General features: G+C 57.1%; 1 protein-coding gene across 2 annotated transcripts; it reads right to left on the bottom strand.

Annotated features, from left to right (window-relative positions):
* Positions 1-18: 18 nt before the first annotated feature.
* Positions 19-20,057, bottom strand: TRPM2 (transient receptor potential cation channel subfamily M member 2). Of its 2 annotated transcripts, XM_052804498.1 has the most exons (33): positions 19,733-20,055; positions 17,951-18,217; positions 17,522-17,607; positions 16,853-17,021; positions 15,808-15,988; positions 15,251-15,417; positions 14,631-14,811; positions 14,027-14,088; positions 13,596-13,796; positions 13,108-13,210; positions 12,745-12,866; positions 11,233-11,583; positions 10,633-10,770; positions 9,802-9,931; positions 9,353-9,498; positions 9,082-9,194; positions 8,763-8,976; positions 8,072-8,190; positions 7,615-7,747; positions 7,301-7,472; positions 6,634-6,817; positions 6,173-6,354; positions 5,890-6,022; positions 5,684-5,771; positions 4,964-5,051; positions 4,390-4,541; positions 3,765-3,841; positions 3,572-3,673; positions 3,160-3,246; positions 2,852-2,957; positions 2,203-2,304; positions 1,574-1,690; positions 19-1,312 (listed from the first exon to the last, which is right to left on the bottom strand). In XM_052804498.1, exons 2-33 carry the CDS (start codon positions 18,143-18,145, stop codon positions 1,187-1,189), a joined length of 4,527 nt encoding a protein of 1,508 aa, XP_052660458.1. In that variant the 5' UTR covers positions 18,146-18,217; positions 19,733-20,055; the 3' UTR covers positions 19-1,186. The 2 variants fall into 2 exon arrangements, with proteins under 2 accessions (XP_052660458.1, XP_052660457.1); XM_052804497.1 differs by having other exon boundaries at positions 8,763-9,194; positions 19,733-20,057.
* Between the last annotated feature and the right edge of the window lie 602 nt (positions 20,058-20,659).

A 20,659-nucleotide genomic window follows, 5' to 3' on the forward strand; every position in this document is an offset into this window, starting at 1 on the left:
CATAACAGACCACCAGCCTTTTAGTTATTTAATACACCGTTTATTGAGCTGGGTTGGCTACATTGCCACTCTGACCGCACCCTCATCAAGCCCCAGTGCATCATTGGTGAAACTGCAGTTGTGCTGTGGTGGCCACCGCTGTGGGAAGAACTGCCCTGGCTGGCCAGTGTCTGATCCATCGGGAGAGGGTGGGGGAACTGTGTTCTCCCAATGGCAGGCAACAGAAAAGGTGAGTGAAGGACACCTTAAGAGCAGAGATGTCTGGAATGGACACACTGATGTCCTCTCTCCTGTCCCTACCTGCCCAAGGGACCACAGAACATGGATCACCTGGGTCCCAGCAAGCTGCCCCCTCCTTTCTGTCCATGTGCACAAGGGGACAGGGGTAGGCAGGCAACATTTAGCTGGTGCCTTGGCTCAGACAGAGGGAAGGAGTTCAGCTACAAGACGGTGCTCAGCATACACACGCAGGATCACAGAACGGTATGGGATGTGGGGGTGGACTTGTGCAGAGCTATGAAACCATAGGTATATAAGCCAAGAGCTGCTCACACCTTCAGAAGTGCTGGATCACAGCTCAGGACCATGTTGTTGGGTCTGAGACAACAGAGATATGGGGACAGCTGCTACAGGAGTGACTTGCAGGGCAGTCGGGGCCTTTAGGTGCAAAAGACCCCAAGCCTTCTCCAGAGCAATCCTCCAGGAGCTGTGGCAGTGGGGCTGTCAGGGCTCAGAGCAGGAGCAGGGGAGCAGAGACGCCCGATGGATATCCTGGGTGGAGGGGTAGCTGAGGCTGGCAAGTCCCCAGTGCCCACACTGAAGTAAAGAGCAGGTGGGAGCTGAGAGAAGGAACACCTCGCAGGAACAGTCCCGTGGTTCTGCTTGGCCCAAGCCCTGGGCTAGTGCTGTGGCTGATGTGGAAGCACCAAGACACAAGCTGGGCTGAGCTTGGTGGCTCGGGTGACTGGGATGCTGTGTAGGCACTGCCCAGGCAGCCCCTTGCCCCCGGCTGGTGGGGAGGGGACCATTTTCCTCCCAGAGACCTGCAATGTCCATCCACGGAGGCAACCAAAGTACCTAGTGTCCAGCAGCTGCCCATGGTCTCACAGGTGAGCTGGGGTAGAGCTGCAGGTCCCAACCAGAACCTGGTTTGGGGCAACAGGAGCCCTGGCCTGTGCTTGAGGACTCAGTAGTAGGCGCCGAGGAGGGTTGAGACCTTGCGCAGGAGCTCCTTGTGATTGGCGTGCAAGGGGATCCTCTTGTCCAGCACCTGCCAGCGGATGCACAGCTCCGGGTCGCAGCCCTGAAGGAACTGGAAGGGGACCAGAGACATCACGTACGCACTGCTGGCAAGGGGCCATGCCAGCCACGCTCAACAGTACTTCTAGTCCCCAGCCTCCTGCCCTTTCTTTTTGGGGCCCCCGTTGCAGTGCCACCCCGTGTTCATCCCCATGTTCTTCCTCCACTGCATGCAGCTGGAGAAGCCCACTCCTGACGAGGGCGAGCTCTGGGTCCCCTGCCCCATGCCTGCTGAGAGCCGGGTCAGGGAACCACAAAGGTGAGAAACCCATACCGAATTCAGCCGCTTCATCTCCACATCGTTCTGGTTGTCAAAGTGCACGCTGACGGCGACCGTCTCAACCCAGGCGTTATCTGTGTTGCGGGGGTCGTCAAGGTACCCCTTGTGTATCTGTGCATGGTGAAGGAATGCCACATTAGCAGAGCCCTCACCACCAATCTGAGGGCACCGAGAGGCCCCGGGGGTGGGGAGGCATCACCCCACAGCTCCTCTGCCCTGCTGGAGACCAGCACCCTGTTCCCACTTCAGCTGGAGCCGTGGAGAGCGATCACAGCAGGCACAGACACCGGTGTGTGCGGCCCACCCCCTGGGTCCCTGGGCTGCCTCCCAGACCCCTGTATGGTACAAGGCCATTATGGCGTGTCTCCACCTCCCCCAGCCATTCCTTCCCAGTGGGAGCAGTGGCCAAGGTGTGATGCACCCTGCCCCTGTACCCTGGGTACACCCACATGCCCCTGTGCCACCATGATGTCCACATGTGCCCGTACTGTGGTGATGCCCCCATGTGCCTCTACCGCCATGACACCTGTGTGCCCCTGTACCAGGGTGATGCCTGCATGTCCCCGTACCGCTGTAACACCCATGTGCCCCTGTACCACTGGGACACCCACATGCCCCCCCACCTCGGTGCCTTGTTTCAGCAAGTTCTGGAACTGGGACCAGAACTCCCGGCGCAGGATCCACTTGAGCTTCAGTGGCAGCGTCTCACCTGGCTCCAGTGACCCCTGTGCCAAAGCAGATGTCAGGCATGGGGTCTGCCATTAGCCCAGCCCAGCCTCCCTCACCTCCACCAGCTTGGCCATTGGGCAGTTGCCACCACTGCAGAAGATGCCACAAGCTCTGGTGGGGGGAGCAAGCAGGGGTGGTGCCTCCCTCCCTCCCTCTCCTGCCAGAAGTCCTCAGCTGTGCCCAAGCAGATGTCTGAGTTTGCCTGGTTCAACCCCTGGACCTCTCTGTCAAAGGATGCTATGCCAATGGTTTAACATGCTCACACGAAGGACATGTGAGAACTGAAGCCATGGAGGAGGAGGAGGGAGAAGCAGGAGTCAGTGGGTCAGGGTGGGTGGGGGTACATAATGGGACCACCGCCTGTCCAGCACTCCTGGCAGCACAGCCCTGCACGCAGATGCTCTGTGGGAGGGCAGAGGTACCTCCTTGGACAAGGCTGTGACACCCATCTGTGTTTCTCCCTTTTCTGCAGGGTATCCAGCCACCAGCTGGTCCTCATCTCCCCAGACCCTTCTGTGCCAGCTGGTTTACACCAGCTCTTACCCCGGGCAGAGCCCAGACATCCGACAGTGGGTACTGGGCCACTAGGACTTCCAGCATCTTCTTCAGGCTCTTCCTTATGATGGACCCATCCAAATTCCTCCTCCAGCTGTGAGAGAGGCTGCTGTTATGCTGCAGCCGGGACTCAGCTCCCCCCTGCCCAGCACACTGGCACAGGTTCCCATGTTGAATGGGCAGCGGTGGGCTTTGACAGGTGCCAGTCTCTCTGAGATGGCTTCGTGCCCCCTTTTCCATTCCACCTCCCCAGCCCCATCCTGGAGCAGGACACCTCCTTGTCCCCATGTGCTTACCGGGTCACAACGGGGTGCAGGGCATGGTTGGGCCCAAAGCAGCGCAGCCTCCCACGTCCTCGCAGCCCTGTCCTTCCCATGGGGTTCCTGGCAGGGAGAGAGTGAGTAGGCTGGGATGGTGCCAGGGTCTTGCTGTGCACCCCGTCACGGTGATCAAAGCCCTATAACCGCATCCCCAAATTTCCCACCACTGCGCTGCACCTCTTCTGGGGTTCTGGGTTTCTTGGAGGGGGTGGACAGCCCTGAAGAAGATGCATGCCATTATCCCTGCCCCACCATTAGCCATAGGGAAGTGGGAAGGGGATGGATGCACCCAGGCCCCCCTGGATTCTCCATCTCCCTGGTGCTTTGCCTACAGATGGGCACCCCAGCTCCCACCAAGCCCATCTGCCCCCATGGCAGATGCACTCACAGCGGCAGCCCATCCTGCACGGCGTAGAGCCCATGGAAGCTCTGCCGGTCAATCAGCCCGTCCATGGTGTTGTAGTTGATCTTCAGGAGAGACTCCAAAGAGCTGGGGGGCAGGAGGCAGCCCGGCAGGGAGGGCTGGCTGTGCCACCCAGGGGAAGGGGCAGAGGAGCGGGGAGCCTCAGGGGGACACTCACGGGCTGAACGGGTCCTGCACAGCCATGTCCTTGTGGTCAGCTGAGTAGACGGGAGGGTCGTAGAGTGGGAAGTCCACCTGCAGAGCACGTGGCCATGTCAGGCCCCCCCTTACATCCGTGCTCTGGCGGCAGGCAGGGACTGGGACCCCGGGGACACTTTCTGCCCCAATCCCTTTCTCTGCCTAGCTTGTGGCATCACTCCCCGAGGCATGTAGGGCTCCGGGCCCTGCTCGGGGGCTGAGTTCAGGCTCTCGGCTAGAGGGTCTGTGCCTCTCACTCATGCCCCTGTGGAAGCCAGTGCCAGATCCTGTCCCTGACCCTGAGCCAGCCTTGATTCAGGAAACGCAGAGGCAGGTGGTTGTACCCTCTGTTTCCCCACCAAGCATCCCCAGGCATCCCTAGCACTGCAGAGCCAAGCAGGAATGATGCCCATTCACCTTTCCTTTTCCCTGGGAAGGCCTTGGAGCTGCTGCTCCGGGAAGCCACTTGCCCGAGGGCTGGGAAGAACAGGAGCTCCCAAGTGCGACACAGGTGCGATGATGGGTTTGTTCCTCTTCCCACCACCATTGGGATCTGCCCCATGGCCCCTGCTCCCAGCCCCACTGCCCAGGGTCACAGCTCCTACCTCCCAGGGCACCTTCTCATCCGGCACGGGGCAGCGGTGGGTGTGAGACCCTGGGTACAGGAGGTTTCGGGCAAGCACATGGTATGGGGGCTGGCTCTCCTCGGCTTTCCCCTCCAGGTCAACCTCCTTCGTCTCTGAGGCTTTGCTGGAGCCTGCAAGGCAGATGTACACAGCGAGGCCCCACAAAGCAGGATGCTGAGTCCAGTGCTGCGGACCACGGCTCTGCTGAGGGGGCTGGCTGGGTCTCTCCATGGGGATGCTGCTGTACCCTGGGGACCTGGCCCCCGGCATCCCTTCTGGAAAGCCCCAGAGGAGCTCCTCTGGGGATGCTGCCATGGAAAGCCTCAGCCATGGGCTGCAGGCTCTGGTGCGGAGGGTGGGAATGGATGCAGGAGGGGCTGGACAGCCTCACAGAGCCCCCAAACCTCCCTGGGCCCAAGGAACCTCTGCCTCTGCCTTACTGCTTAACAGAGGGGTGTGAGGGGCTGCTCAGCTCTGGACTGCAGCCTGCGGGCACCAGCGTGGGGTCCTGGGCTTCCCCGGTGCTGCTGGGGTGGAGACGGGCTCCACTTACCAATGGGCGGCAGGTCCTCGCCTGAGCCGAAGCCATTGCCCTGCAGCGCCTGCATTATCCACCTCAGGGCCTGGGTGCTCTGGTGCACCTGCATGGGACAAGAGAGGGTCAGCCCTCCTGGACCCCAGCTTGCCCCTCAAGGCTCCCTCGCTCGAGTACTGCAGGGTACAGCCCTGGCAGGAGGCACTGCTGCCCTTGGCTCCTGGCTGCTCATCCCCCCAGGACAGCAGCAATCCTTGCTGTGCCCTGATGCTCGGCTTGGAAAACCACCTCTGGGGAAACATTTTTTCAAAGCAGGTAGAAATGGAAGTGGAAACAGCAGCTGTGCTGCGGCTGTCTCAGAGAGGAGACGTCAGGGCCTGGTCCTGCTCCCCAGGCACCCCACTGCTCATGCAGAGTGTGGAACAGCTTCACAGGAGGGGGAAGGTCTGGAGGGTCCTCTTGGGCCAAGGAGATGAGCTGGGTCAGATCTAACTGCTTGGGTGACCAGTGGAGGCAGGGGCTCATTCCACCACTTACTGCCTTCATCTTGTTCACTTTGGAGTCAAACAGAACATTTCCCATAACCTTTTCCTCTCAGATACTATTGTTTTGGCAAGGAAACTCAAACTGTTTGACGGGGGATTGATTCAGCGGGACTTTCTCTTGTGTTCTAGTTCAGTTGACTCAGCCCTTGGAAAACTCCCCATTTCTTAGGTAGTTGCTCAGCTTTTGCCTCACCTGGTCTTCCAGAGAGACCAGTTTCTGTTCCACCAGCCCTGTCCTCTTCAGCCGGTCCAAGTCCAGCAGCTCTGCCAGCATGTCAACCCTGGAGGGACAGTGCAGAAAGGAAACCCCTCAGCAGCCACTCCTGCACTAATCCCAACTCTTTCCTGCCCAGGACACTGGAGGACAGAAGGATGTCCCTGTCTCAGGAGTGCTGGTACCTCTGTGCAATGTCTCGGATCTTCTGTTCTGTGTTCTGCTTCTCCTGGCACTGCTGGTGCTGCAGGTAGTTCTCCTTCAGGTACATCTCCCAGGAGAGGAGGGCAGCTTCTTCATTCTTCTCCAGCTTCTCTTCTGCCAGAGAAAGGGGACAGCAGTGCTGTCAGATCTCCGGGCATTCCAAAACCCGGTACCGCAGCCCAGACGTCGTGCCTTGTGCCTCGGTGCACAGTGCCGTGCCCCAGGCAGGGGGCAAAGGGCAGGAGGGAAGATGTTGGTCCTCACTGAGCAGCTTGTGGCGCGTGGCCGGCCTGCGGAGCAAGCCTCGCCAGACCAGGATCTGCAGGTGGTTGAGGAGGATGAAGGGTGGAGGTGCAGGTGGGCGGCCGTGGTACTCCTCGATCAGGTCGTGCCGCTGGAACTTCCAGATCTGGTCCGTGTGCTCCTGGACCTGCTGGAAGGTGTAGCTGGGGCAGAGCCCAGGTGTCAGCCATGCCATGGGGATGAGGGGGTACATCGTATCTGTATGGTGCCCTGGCTCCTACCCATCCCTGATTAGCCCTGGCCTGCATCTGCGACTTCCACCATATCTATAAACCCCCCCAAAACTCCCCTGTGCTCTGGTCAGCATGTGTCCCAGGACCCTCCTTGCACTTTCTCAGTGTGCGGTGCCCTGGCTGTAGCCAAGCCTGTAAGCAAAGCCAGCTCAATTCACTGTCAGGGCCATGGGGCCAGATCAAACTCACTTGAACATGGCGATGAGGAGGTTAAGGAGGAGGATGTTGGTGAAGAGCAGGTATAGGCACAGTAAGATGACCGTCAGCCACTCTGGGAAGATGGGTTTCTTGTTGTCCTCATTTGTCTCTGGGCACTTGGGCTTGTAGGGGTCAGTCCCATTGGGGCTGCACTGGTCAATGTTGAAGTTGACCCCTGCAAGAGAGCACGGCAGGACTTCGTTGCAGCCAAACCTCACGGTGTCTCAGGGAGCACACTGGGCTCTCTGAAAGCAGCCAGCATCAAGGGAGCTTAGCACTAGGCAGGGATTTGACCTCGATCTGCATCATCCCAGGTGCTCTGCTCACTGCCACCAGCTTTGCAGCTGTGGCACTGAGCTGGATCGACTCATGGTCCTGTGCCTTTGCTAGTGTGCTCTCTTGGCTGCTTGGGCAGATGCAAGTCCCTGGGTTTGCATTGCTGGCAATGCTCCCAACGTACTGGAGCAGGGCTCCATCCCCACGCCCTGTCCTTGCTCCCTCTTGGCCTTATGTTGTGTTTGGAGAGGAGCCCTGTGCAGGACTTCTACGGGCCAACATGGCGAGAGCTAGGCAGACTGTGGCATGAGCTTGGTACCCCTCAGCCTTGCAGCAGCCACCTTGCTCACGCCACGCGCTGTCACAGGCCAGTGTCCCTTACCATCGATGTAGGAGGGAATCTGCCCAAAGATGGTCAGGTAGGAGTGGTAGACCACGCCACGGAAAAGCCACTCTACACGTTCCTCATTGTGGATCAGGATGGCCTGCTTGGCAACCCCAAAGGACACCACCCACACTGCTAGCAGGAAGAGGAAGAAGAAGACATCCTTCATCTGCAAAGACAGAGGGGAAGCAAAATTGTGTCCTGGAGCAAACCCCACTCCAGGATAGTATAACACAGGCGGCACATCCCTCCCATGCAGGCATCCGGTTGCTCCAGCTGATCACCCTGGCAGGATGGAGGGGAACTCTCACCATGCGCTTCACAATGATGATCTTGGGCCCCAGCGTTTTACTGACTGTGAAAATGTGCATCAGACGCAGGCAGAAAATGATAAAAGCCAGTGACAGTATGATGCGCCCGGGGTATAAAGTTGACGGGATCAGCCTGGGCACACAAGAGAGGAAAGGAAACATCTCAGTGCCGCTGGTGTGGGGGTTTTTTTCTGATCTCACAGCATTACATTTCTGCAAGATTAGTGAGCTTCCCTAGAGTGCTGGGTGAGAGCTGCGGCATGAAAAAATCTCTGCTAAAAGCAGCTGAAAGCAGTGGCAAATTGGTCAGAATTAATCACATGACCACAAAAATCTTCACCAGCCTTTGGAAGAAGAAATTGCAATTAAAAAACCTGCACAATTCTCACACTAGTTCTATAGCCTACAGCTGTGGCTTGAGCCTGCGCGCTGCCAGACAAGTGGCTGTGCAACTCACCTGCAAGTCAGCCCTGTGATAAAGACTAGGATGGCGCAGATATCCAACTTATTCCAGAAGTCCTTGAAGTACAGGGAAGCCATTTTCACAACCCCAAACCCATCTGGATCATACAACAGCTGTTGGGAAGAGAAGAGGGGTTGGCATTTCAGAGAAAGCCTTGTAAGAGCTCATGTGCCTTGTAGATGGGAGGGACCACACAGACCTGCTGGCCGTCACTGGACCCTCTTGCTTACCCAAAGTTAACCTGAGCCTATGGGGTTGTCTATAGGGGCATGGAATGAGCATGGGGTGAGATACCTGAGATGTGGGGCTGTTTAGTCCTGTGAAGAAAGGCACTGAGATGTTGAAGCAAAAGCTGAAAGAAGTTAAATGTCAAGCAAAGCCTGGAAATGCTTCTGGGAATAAATGCCCAAGGAAGGAGGTGATCCCTCCATCTCCTGACATTTTCAGCTCAAAACAGCATGTCTTTTTGCAAGTACCAGGGGCCAGACCAGATGTGGCCAAGGAGATTCTCTGGCCTCAGAGACAGGGGGATTTGGCAGTCCCTTGTGCTGGGACCTCTCCGAATGGATGGTGACATGAGAAGCAGCATGGGAACATGAGCTACGCAGGATCTTCCAGGAGCACCCAAGGGGGTGTCTCTCCCTCCTCTTGCCTCCTCCCAGCCTCTGCTCTGCCTGCCCCGTACCTGGCGGGTCTCCTCACACACCAGGGAGAAGAGCCAGAAGTAGATGAGGTACTCCCGCCAGGACGGCAATGGCTGGAAGTCAACCATCAGGACATAGGCGAAGAGCAGGAGGAAGGTGAAGTAAGAGAGGATGTTCATGTGGAAGATGACGACAGGTGCTGTGAAGAAGGCTCGGAGGCGTGTCAGGCAGCCCACAGGCTGCAGCCTCTTCTCCCTGCGGGGAGCAGGGGTGGAAGCAGGGCTGAACTGCCCAGGGAGATGCCACGGCACCTTCTCCCAGCCAGCCTTGGTGCATGCATGCCCTGGCTGCAAGAAGTACCTGAAGGTGATGAGGCTGGTGTACAGAAGTGGGAAGAACAGCATGCACGCAATCACCCGCCAAAGCCCGTTGTCCACGCACATCTTCCCCCACCAGACTTTGGTTAGAAAGGCCTGTGAGGAGGGAGGGAGAGGAGCACTGGTTATAGAAGCCACCCCCCGTCAGAGCGGGGCTGCAGGGCAGAGCCCCACCGCTGCCAACAAGGAACCCCGGATCTGGGGCAGGGTTCACTTGGGCAATCCCCCTCCAAGCACTACTGCTGGGAACCCACCTGGACACCCCCATGGGACACAAAAGTCATGTTCTTTGCCTCCAATGCCAACTGCAGGCAGGTTGTTTTCCCCCAGGCCTCAGAGACACGGGTGAGGAGCTTCTGGGCTCTCTCTTCATCCTTGCGGTAGCAGTCTGTGAACACACCTGGCAGGGCAGGGACCCGAGGGACAAGGCTGAGCTCTGGGGCCAGCTTGGTGCTCAGCAAGGCGCCCGCTGAGTCACTCTTTGCAGCAGGATCTGGACATTGCACCATGCAGTGGCCACCCTCTGCGCTCCCACCACCACCCAGGCATAGCCCTCGTAGCCCCACGACCCTGACTGTGAGGAGGGGACCCCTGTTTGGCACCGGCCACTCCACCCATCACCCCCCAGACACCTCCTGGGCAAAGCTAGCCAGCCCTGCAGGGCAGGAGAGCAGTTCTGGGTTCCTGGTCCCCTCCCGCTCACCAATCGCCTTGTACTCGTACTGCTCGGCCAGGGCCAGCATGTCGTCGGTGGTGTCGGTGTCTTCCTCCTCCTTGGCGAGCTCCTTCAGGATTTTGCTGCAGGCCAGTGCAGCCGCCACGCAGTCCTGGCTCTGGAGCAGAAGAGGCCAGAGAGAGTGTGGGGGTCTGCCCCTATCCTGCAAGTCCCGGGAGCCCTGCCAAGCACTCCATGGCTCCTATGGGAGGGAAGGAAGGTGTCCCAAGCAGACTGCTGCTCAGGATGGACAGCTTGCTGTGACAAGGGCTGAGCTGTGTTCCCTTCTGGGTGCAGGGGCAGCAGGTAACCCACTGCCATGGGGAATATGGGGACACCCCTGCTCTCCCAGTGGGAAGCCTTGGGTGATGGGACGGTGTGACTCCACGGCTCTGCATGGTGCACACACCATGCTGCCAGCCATACTGCCTCTTGCCCTGGGAATGCTGTTTATCGGTGGAAGCCTTCTCCACCCCAGCTGCCATGCACCTGTGTCCTGCCTGCTGTGTGCTGAGCCCTCTCTCAGGCTTTGCAAGGAAGCGCATGCTTCTGGCCCAGCACATCACCTCTGCCCACAGCGTATGTTTTGGCGGGGAAGGGAGGGATCTGGCATCATGGTGTGTGTCTGGGGATGAACAACGAGTGTCCGGAGGCTCACTAGCTGGCTCCCATTTGCCTGGGGGTCAGGCTCGGGCACTGCCATGGGCCAGCTCGCCTGCTGTCCCAAATGCCAGCAGGTTCAATCTTTCCTCCTGGGGCTGGGAGGTTTGGTTCCATCTGAGCGTCTCATCTGGGACCGTCAGCTCTGGGCTGTGATACCTGGGCCCAGATGATTTCTGCCAGCTCCTTGCGGTTCTGGACCACAGCCCAGATAAGCAGGTCGCGGACCGGGTCCATGGTGAAGGTGACTCGGCCGGCAGAGCGCTTGTAGAGGGACCGGAGACTTGACCCTTGAACCTGCAAGGTGTGCAATGGTCAGACCCATTCCCCTACCAAGAGGCTGCAGAAAGCAGACAGCCTCTCAGCACAAAGCCACCCCTGAACCCTGCTTTGGTGCCTGCTTCCACCACCCATGGAAGGGCCTTTGCTGCAGACAGCAGGGTGACCAAGACTGGACTCCTCCTGGAAATGCCACTTTCTCTAGAGCCAGGATCACCTGGGGATGTGTCCATCCTGACCAGTGCACCCACCCCACTGGCTCCTGCCCACCAGAGTCATGCAGCCACATGGGGCTGCAGGTGTAGGAGGGTGGGATTTGCACCTTGAATGTGGGGCAGATGACTTGGGCAGGGCTTTAAGGGAGTTTAAGTGGGATTCTTGAGCAGGCAAGAGGACAGAGACCTAGCTGCAACCTCCAGCATGGTTTCTTGAGCCAGCATCCCCCTCCCTAACACAACCCTGTAACCTGGAGATGCGTACATTCAGCTTGATGTGTGGGACGGGTATGGAGAGCCGGGGCCGCTCCGTGTGCTTGGGCTTGGGGTAGAGAGGTTGCGTGGAGCAGCCCAGCAGCTCCCGCAGCACCTGAGAGACATGGTGCAGTTGGATTCTTGGCATTTTGGAGCCAGCTGTGTGCTCTCTTTCCTCCAGCAGCACCTTCTGCAGCTTGCTGTGGAACAGGCAGGATGGTGCCATGTTGTCGTAGAGGTAAACCAGGGTGTCCCAGGTGACAAACTCCTTGAGACGCACTCCCTGCTCCAGGAACAGCTTCACAAACTCTGGCTTGTTGGAGATCAGGGCAGCTGCCATCACGGGGTGGAGATCTGTGGGCTGGCAGGCCAGAGGCAGAGGTGAGGGGCTCCATGGCCCCAGAGCAGGGCCCCCACCATGGTCCTCACTTAGATGGGGGGAAGATTTTATCCCTGAGCACACAAGGAGTTTCTGGGTATGAGAGAGCAGCTGGGAGGTACTGGGACTTGTGGGACATCCCCCAGAGACACACTTGTGGGTTAGTATGCCCTCTCCTCTGGCAGTAGAAGCCCTCTGCTCCCTTGGCTGCTGGAGGAGGGATGCGGTAGGGTAGAGAGTAGACCCTCTTTCCCCAGCTCATGAGGATGCACCATACAAATGAACAGGACCTCACAAGTTTGTCCCCTGTGCAAAACTCTTCAGCTGAAGAAGGATCATGGTGCTGCCAGCTGGATCTCAGCCATGGGGAGACTGGCTGCTCCCGATGGTCACCCAGTTCAGCCTTTGTGAGGTTTTCCTTTCCAAGGCAACCTTTACATGTGAAAGCACAGCCCGTGGGGAAGGGGGTACATGTTTGTCCTGGAAGGAAGGTACCTGCTGAGCTTCTGCCACAGCTTGGTTTCAGCCTCAGCTTTTCATACCAGCCACACCTGTCCAGGGCTGCAGGACCTGTAACAGCCCTGGCCTGCATTGGCTAATCTGAGTGCCTGCCTCATCCTCCCTTCCTGACAAAGCTGTGGATCTTTCTTGGGCTGTGCATTTTCACACCATCAAATATTTCCTTCTGGGGTTCCTAGTTCCCACTAGCCCTTCCCAGTCCCACAAAAGGTATGTGAGCTGGGGGAACCCAAAGTGTCCAACGAAATAGGAAAATCCCTTCCAAGTCCCACAACCCTATCAGAAAGGACAGATAACCCTGCTCAGCTTCGACTTCTTGACAGCAGGACCAGGCGTGGGACAGCAGAGCTGGCTTGTGCTGCTCCCTGCCCCACTCTGTAGTAAAGTTTGAGCAGGGAAACACCAGGCTGGATAAGAGGAGTTTAGGGACAAGTTGCCATTTGACAACATGGCATGAGCCGCGACCACAGGGCAGAGCTGGCAAGAGGTATTTTTGGGTCTAGGTTAGTGGATTGTCTTTAAAAGACACTGGTTTTGAACAAAATACCGATCAATCCACAGTCTTCAAGTGGGACCTGACAAGCTGTAAGCCTCACCAGACAAGCAGCACAGGTAGTCCCTTACCTTCCACTCATAGTCATCCGTGAAGATCTCACTCCGAGCAATGTCCACCCTGTTCCAGGCCACAGCTAACTTCAGCTGGTGGTCCCAGTTCTCCCGACCAAAGTGGTCCTGGTTTCGGGATGCTGCATGCAAAGTGCATGTGTTAGAACAGAGAATCATTTACACGGCGAGACAATACTACCTGGAAGCCCCCTTGGAGACCTGGTCCTTTGGGAGAAACATCTCTCCCCAATCAGCTCAGCATCACAAGGTTTGGGGACCCCTTTGGTGACACCATAAGTCAGGCAGCTGCAGGAGGTGACTTGTGACCCCCCCATCCCATTCATCTTGCCCCATCCTCCCAAGCAGCTCCCCACCCCTCACCTTTGAACAGGGCCTGGAGGATGGCCACATCCACGTCCTGCTGGCCATATTTGCCCTCTCTGAAAATGGTCAGGAGCTGCTGGCTCCGCACTATGTCTTGGATCTACAAGGAGAGCCGTGGGCAAGATATCAGCAGCAGCACCTCCTCCCTGCCACTTCCCGCAGCCCCCTGTCCTGTGTGGGGCAATTCCTTGCTCCCCTCGGGTTGCCTGCAGACCCCCTGTGCTGTGTCTCCCAGCCCGGCTGGGGTTGGTCCCAAATGGTACCTCTCTACCCAAAGGGAGCAAGCAGTGGAGGAGCAGAGCTTCAGCCCTTGGGGTGCCCACCAGGACAATGCTGAGCATGGCTGGGGGAAGATGGATGGTCGGTGGAAGATGACCCTTAAATGTCACACTGGGAGCGTTGCTGCTGATGGGCAAGGAGCCCTGGGGACCCCTTTGATCTCCACAAGCTCAGCGAGAGGAGCTGTCTCCCTGCAAGAGGCTCACCTTCTTGGTCCACTCCACCAGCTTGTCCTCAGTGAAGAGCTCATAGGTGTCATGGAAGAACACGCTCAGCTTCTTCTGGATCAAGGCAATGGTTATCTTGGGCACAGGCAGGCTGGCCACCTGTGCGATGACATCGGCCACACGCCCAGACCCTTCGACAATCACACAGGGAGTCCCGTTGGTGATGGCATTGTAGATGGTCTGCACCAGAGTGGGGAGTCTGGTCCTAATCCCACCCAGAGGCCAGCAGACCCTCTCTGAGCCTGAGACCCACACCACTGCTCCGCAGCACTCCCACCCAGCTGCATTTCAGCTAGTGTGGCACCATGCTCACACCAACACTGGAAAGCAGCACCCTGGGCAAGGAGCTGCCCCCTCCCACCACCCCCGCCTCTCAGCTCTGCTGGGAGTGGGCAGGAGGAGTTCCTTACATCGAGTGTCCCGGGGCCTCCTTCCAGCACCACGCACACGATGGGGATCTTGATGGCAACACCTGTGGGGAAGCAGAGCCCAGGGTCACCTCCCTGTGGGGCAGCCCCCCACCGCCACCCCTCCATGCAGCTGAATGTGGTCCCCTCTGAGCAGTGGGGTGTGAAAGGCAAAGTGGGAGCACTGCCCCTGACATGCCAGGCTCCAGGAGAGAGGGGAGATGATCTCCTGGCAGTCATGCTGCTGGAGCATGTGTGTGCATATGTTAGAATAGAAGATCATTTGCACAGCGAGAAGCCCCCTTGGAGGCCTGGCCCTTTGGGAGAAACAACTCCCCCGATCAGCTCAGCATCACAAGGTTTGGAGACCCCTTTGGTGACCCCATAAGTCAAGCAGCTGATAGAGAAAGGCTCTTTGATTTATGTTACTGAGGAACCAGGTTCCACATTTATCATGACAACCCATTCGAACCCCTTGCCTGGATCCTCCAAGGAAGCCACAGCCTCCCCTCTCACCGGAGGCCAGGATGGGCACCCCTTACCAATGGATGGCCCATCCCTCCTTGTGCCCTCCCCTGCCTCAGGCCTGGCTATGTGTTGCCGTTACCTCCTTTCACCTTGGTCTGCTCCGAAATGAACTTCTCCAGTCTGGTCCTCAGGGGGATTTCCACCCCATACCTCCCATGGGTCCCATCATCCACCAGGATGAAGTGGGAGTGGTTGCTGTCTAGGCATGACAGGCTGCCTTGGTTCTCCTCATCCAGTATGTACTCAGCTGGAAAGCCACCCTGTAAGGTGCAGGAGAGGCTCTGGGAAAAGCCTGGCAGGGCTGCGGAGGAGCACCAGATGCCCAAAGCAACCAGCGTGTGGGACAGGAACAGGCCAGCACGTGGGGACAGTCTGGCCAAACAGCTGGCCCTGCCCACCCTGCAGTCCTCTCATCAGTCTTGCCCCATGCTCCTCTGTCTCTGCTCCACCTGCCCTCACACCCACAAGAGTCCTCCCAGAAGAAGCGCAGCACCTACACAAGATACTGGGTAGGGTAGAGGGGTTCTCAGCAAACATCAGCCCAGGACCATCACTCCTTCTGGTGCTGCTGGGTTTTACCACGGCTGCCAGCCACGGGCACATCTTGAAGCACCCTTTCCCACCACAGTCCTTGGCAGGACTTCCTCAGCAGTCCAGACAAAGGCAAAGCAAACACATCTCCAACTCTGCCTGGCTCACCATGGGGCAGATGAGGCTCTCCCGGTTGTACACAGTCCCCCAGGTGGCTATGCCAATGGTGACAATCTCGCTCTCCTTGTGGCTGCAGCTCAGGATGAAGTTGCGCACTGCCTCTCCCACCTGTTTCATCACACCAGTGTGGGACCCCCCTGTGATGATCCAGGCCCCTGGGGGGTCAGAGAGGGGCTTGGGAAGGGAGAGGCTCTGCTCACAGCAATCTCCTAACATCCCCCTATATGGCTGCAGGAACACCTGGTCCTCAGAGGTGCTCCATCCCCCAGAATACATCTTCCCTGCCCACTACATCAAGCCCTGGCAGCACAGGAGATGCCTTCTTCAGCACAGTGTCGCATCTCTCAGTCCAGCTCCCTGTGAGCCTGTTTGCAGCGACTGAGCAGGAACAGTCCATCCCTGGTAGTGGTAGTCCAGACAGGGACCTACAGGCCTCCTGGGCCAGCTCGGCATCTCCACAGCAGCCCAACTCACTGAACCTGGCATGGCCAGATGACAGGTCCCTCTCCTGCTACAACCACAGGGAGAGCCTCTGCATCTCTTACCAGTGGTCTGGGCCACTTTGACTAGCCCTTGCCGGAAGATGTTCTTCAGCCTTGGCTTCATGACGAAGTTTTTGGCTCCCCCAGTGACTGAGATGAGCAGGTTGGGTGCATCAAGGCCCCAGTGCTGTGTCATGAGGTGGTAGATGACCCGTGGAGGGGTATCCGAGGAGACGCGCACATACTGCAAAAAAGGGAGCATATACACATTTTGGGTAAAACCAACAGGGTTGTCCTGGTTTCAGCTGGGATAGAGTTAATTGTCTTCCTAGTAGCTGGTATAGTGCTGTTTTGGGTTCAGTATGAGAAGAATGTTGATAACACACTGATGTTTTCAGTTGTTGCTAAGTAGTGTTTAGACTAAGTCAAGGATTTTTCAGCTTCTCATGCCCAGCCAGCAAGAAGGCTGGAGGGGCACAAGAATTTGGGAAGGACACAGCCAGGACAGCTGACCCCAATTGACCAAAGGGATATTCCATACCATGTGATGTCATGCCCACTATATAAACTGAGGGGAGTTCAACACTATTCAGTACTCTCAAGAGGAAGAGAAAGTCTCTGGATCTAACAACAAGGCAACAGGCACTGTGGCCACTCCAACCCCCACAACAGGCACTGCAGCTGAACCAGCGAACCAACCCACACCAGTATCAGTTGCCCCCATACAGAAGAAGAAATATACAAAACAAGTGATGCACAATGCAATTGCTCACCACCCACCGACTGATGCCCAGTTAGTTCCCAAGCAGCGATCCCTCCCCTCCGACTCCCCCCCAGTTTATATACCTAAGGACAAGGACAGGGAACAGCTACTCCTTGAAGCATGGCCCTCAGAGCATGAAGATCAGTCTCATGGTTTCAGAAAGGGACTGGGTACAGGGCTGGGAGAGAGGAGAGATCCTGTCCCACCCCATCTTCCTCTGCTTTGGGGCATTTCCACACTTTCCTAACCTCCTCTCGTTCAGGAGGGAGATACTGGCATTTCATCTGCGATGGCAAGACCTGAACACTGTCTCCCCATGCACCACAGATGGGAAAAAAAGATCACCTTCCCCATCTTCTGTCCCAGGCCCGTGAAGTGGATATCACCGAAGGCATCTGTTGGCATTTCCTGGATGTGCCTGCTGGGGTCCCATTCCTTCCCCAGGAAGATGGGAGGTTTGGCAGCATCTTCCAGGTGCTGTTCCCTGAGATAGCCGCACTTGCACACAATCCTCCTGAAACACAGACCACCAACTTTGCCAAAACCAATCTAAACCCAAAAGGCAAAGCCCAGCTGGCCCACCTGCCTCAGGCCAGGCAGGAGGTGTTGGCGTTCTCATTAAGAACACCGCATGCACCAGCATCTCCCACCCAGCTCATCCTCCGGCTCAGAATGTGTGCAGAAACAAAGGCATTGTTTGGGGGAGAATTTAGCAAAAATTGATATTTCTGCCTGCAGAGTTTTAGGACAGAAATATTAGGGTTGCTCTGGATGAAGCATGGATGGAAATGACTGCATGCGAAAGCATCAGAAATGTTCCTCACTGGGACACGGGATATCAGCCATGCGGTGACACACAGCAGCGTGAAGAACCAGTCCAAAAGGAATTTGTGAATCCCCTTGACACCAGCTTCCTTAACAGACAGGTGGGATTTTCTGGTGCTGTAGCTTTGTCACCAAACACCCCTTCTGCTTTCCTGGCAGGGGAGGGGAATGAAGGACTGTTTGACTTACCCAGAATCTGATGTCTGGGAGCTTTCAACAAAGTAGGTGCACTCTTTCTTCCGGATGTTTTCAGGAATCCATGAGATGAGATTTTCCTGAGGGAGCAGGAAAAGCAGCAAGGGGTCAGGGTTTCTGCAAAGGACCAGAAGTTACACCAGGGGCGAGACACCCTGGTGCTTGGAGCATCTCTGGGCACTTCTTTTGACGTGAAGGAAGAAAGCTCCATCGCTATCTGCAAGGACAAAGCCAGATGTACTCCAAGAAGAGGAGATATGAATGCTGGACATGTACCTCAGATATTTGGGTTTTTTCTGTCTGTCCCTAAATCTAAAGTGATCTGTTATTAATGCTCCCATTAATGAGTCACCAGACAACTCATTAATGCTCTTCCGTTGTGTGTGGCCAACCACCCCCTCTTCCAACACCTCATGAACTTGCCTTTTCATTGCTACCCGTAGGGAAATGTGCCTTCCGCCTGGTCTTTGAGACACTGCTACTGCTCTGCTGGAGGTTGGGGACCACCTCGAAGTCGCTCATCTTCCTGGGGTGCGTGGCGGGATCGTGTCCTCTCTCGGGGCACACCTTGTTCAGTTCGGAGGGGAGCACCTTGGTGCGCCGGCCACGCACAGCCATGGTTGCTGTGTCTTGTCCCACTTGGCCTCCTCTCTCCTGTTCCTAGGCTGGGAGGTCCAGAATATCTCCATCCTGAGCGCAGCAGAAAAGAAGGATACCCATGGGCTTAAAGCACTGGGGCATCCTGTCCATCATTTCCTGGGTGGAGAGACGTCCACGGGAAACCTGCTGGACCCTCGCCACGGTCCTGACACAGGGGCCACGTGGGTGGTGAACCAGCCTCAGCGTGCACCACACTACCCTGGGGAAGCCCATCAGCCTCCACAAATTGACCCCACCACGCTCTGCCCGCCAGCACAGCTGCTGGCCTGTCTGCTCCGCTGCCTGGTCATCCACCAGCCCGCAGCTCTCCTCCCTTGCTCTCTGCTGCAGGCAGCTGGGATATTTCTGGCAGCAGGGAGAGCAGAAACCAGGTCTCTTGTGCGAGCAGCCCAAGCATGGCCCTGCATGGAAAATCTGTATCAACATGCTGGCTGCAGAGACAGGGCACTCCTCCGTAGAGGCGGGGGTCTCATGCCCCCTGCAAAGGTCCCCTGAGAGCCCAGAGCTAAAACTGAGGTGCACACAGACATGCTGCATAGCGGGGACTGAAATACTCCTGAGCCCTCCCCAATGCCCACAGCCCCCATTGCTGAGCTCCTGAACTGCTGAGACTGGAGAGCTGCCAGAGCAAGGATGGCAAAGCTCCTGGGTGTTTCTGGAGCCCAAAGGAGAATGGTGTCCTCTCAGGGGACATGTGATTAGGTAATGGAGGAAGCACAGCACTCAGGTAAAGCGCTGGCAAAGCTGTGGGGTCAGCAGGCCTTTGTTTAAGGAGGATTTTGGCTGCCTTTCTGCAAGGCAAACTTGGCATCACACCAAAGGGTGGAGAGCCCTTTGGGGGGACACAGCGTGGCGGAGCAAAATTATGGCTACCAGTGTATTTCCTTCACATCTCCTTCCCCCAGGCTCTGTGCTGCTGCAGGCAGGGAGCAGCGAGGAAAACGGTCCCTCTGGGAAGTACGCAGCCCCACCAACCTTAGGAGCCAGATTTTGGCAGACTGGCTTTCTGCGTCAGCACAACCCACGGCAGTTCTAATTGCTTGAGAAAGATCTGTCTAAATAAGGTCAAACACATCCTTAATTCTTCTTCCTGGCCCCCCAGGGTGGCCAGGCTGGTGGGGGTTTGGGGCATGGCCACAAGCAGCTCCTAAGCCCATGCAGAAGGGCTCTCACGTGGGGTCCTCTATGGGCACCCCAGGGGTGAACAACTGTACTGGTAAAACACCCAGAATACCTGTCCTTAAGGTCTCCAGGGCCAAGGGCAGAGCTTCTCCCGCAGCACACACTGCCCGTCCCCCCCGGGGCTCGGCAAGCACAGTGGGAGGGGGGCTGCACCCCCGAGGGGCCTGGCAGCCTGCCCCACTGCAGGCAGCACAAGAACCCTCACACCAGGGGTCAGGTCACCTCTCGGCTGCACAGGGTGGTCACGGCACCGGTTGGGACAAGGGTGCAAAGCCCTGACCGCAGGCGCTGAACACTGCCTATGAACCATGCCCACCCCCTCAGCCCCTCCATCGGCACGACCGTCAGCGAGGCTGCCCGTACCTTCCCCGCAGCATCCTCTGACTGCATCACCAGCTCCTCTGCTCTGTGCCTGTCACAGGGATTCAGCCCCGTGTCCCTCTCCTCCGGCGGGTCATTTTGTCACTGGAGAGACAGACGATGAGCGGAGAATAGGGCAGAGCTGCTTGCGAGCTGCCTGCAGAGAGGAGGAGATGGCAAGGGCGGCTGGCAGCCTCCCAGCAAATCAGGCTGCGGAAGAGGTCCCTGCCGAGAAGCTGCAGAGCCCAGGCAAGCCCCGAGTTTGCTAGAGCAGCTGAGTCATGCTCCTCGCTGCCCGCAGCAGCGATTTCCATCTGCAGCCTCCAAGCGCACAGCCTGCCACTGCCGTCAGCCCCACGTGGGGCGAAACGCTCGTGCCCGAGCCCCTCTTGGCAGATGTCACAAGCAGGGGCACACGGATGCTGCCGGAAGGAAGCAGCAGCCCAGTGGCTCTGATGGAGACTTGGGTGTGTCGCTGGCTTGGCAAGTGTGATGAAAAATCTCTTCCTTATCAATTTCAGTCAGACTATATAGTATGAAAGTGTATTAACTTTATATATATATATATAATATATATATTTTAGTTATACACTGTGATGTGATGAGGTAGGGGAATTTTCCTGGAGACTCTGGTATTGTTCATGCTGAAGTAAAACAAATAAAGGACAGCCCGGCCCTGGAAAGAAGGACTTTGCTTCGTGGAAGCTCAGAGCTGTCCCTGAAGGATAAAGGGTACCCCAGTCAACCATGATAATGCCAGCATCCCAGCCCTTCTGACACGTCTTTGAAACCCTCCCAGCATCGTCTGGCATCACAGATTGGTAACTCAAGCAAGACTGACTCCAGGGATGCCTGGGTCAATAGACAAGTGGCAAGAATGCTGCAGAAATAGAGTGGCTTTGCAAAGTTTGACCATGATTAGCAATTGAT

This window comes from Harpia harpyja, chromosome 12 (genome assembly GCF_026419915.1).
Source record: "Harpia harpyja isolate bHarHar1 chromosome 12, bHarHar1 primary haplotype, whole genome shotgun sequence".
Classification (NCBI taxonomy): domain Eukaryota; kingdom Metazoa; phylum Chordata; class Aves; order Accipitriformes; family Accipitridae; genus Harpia; species Harpia harpyja.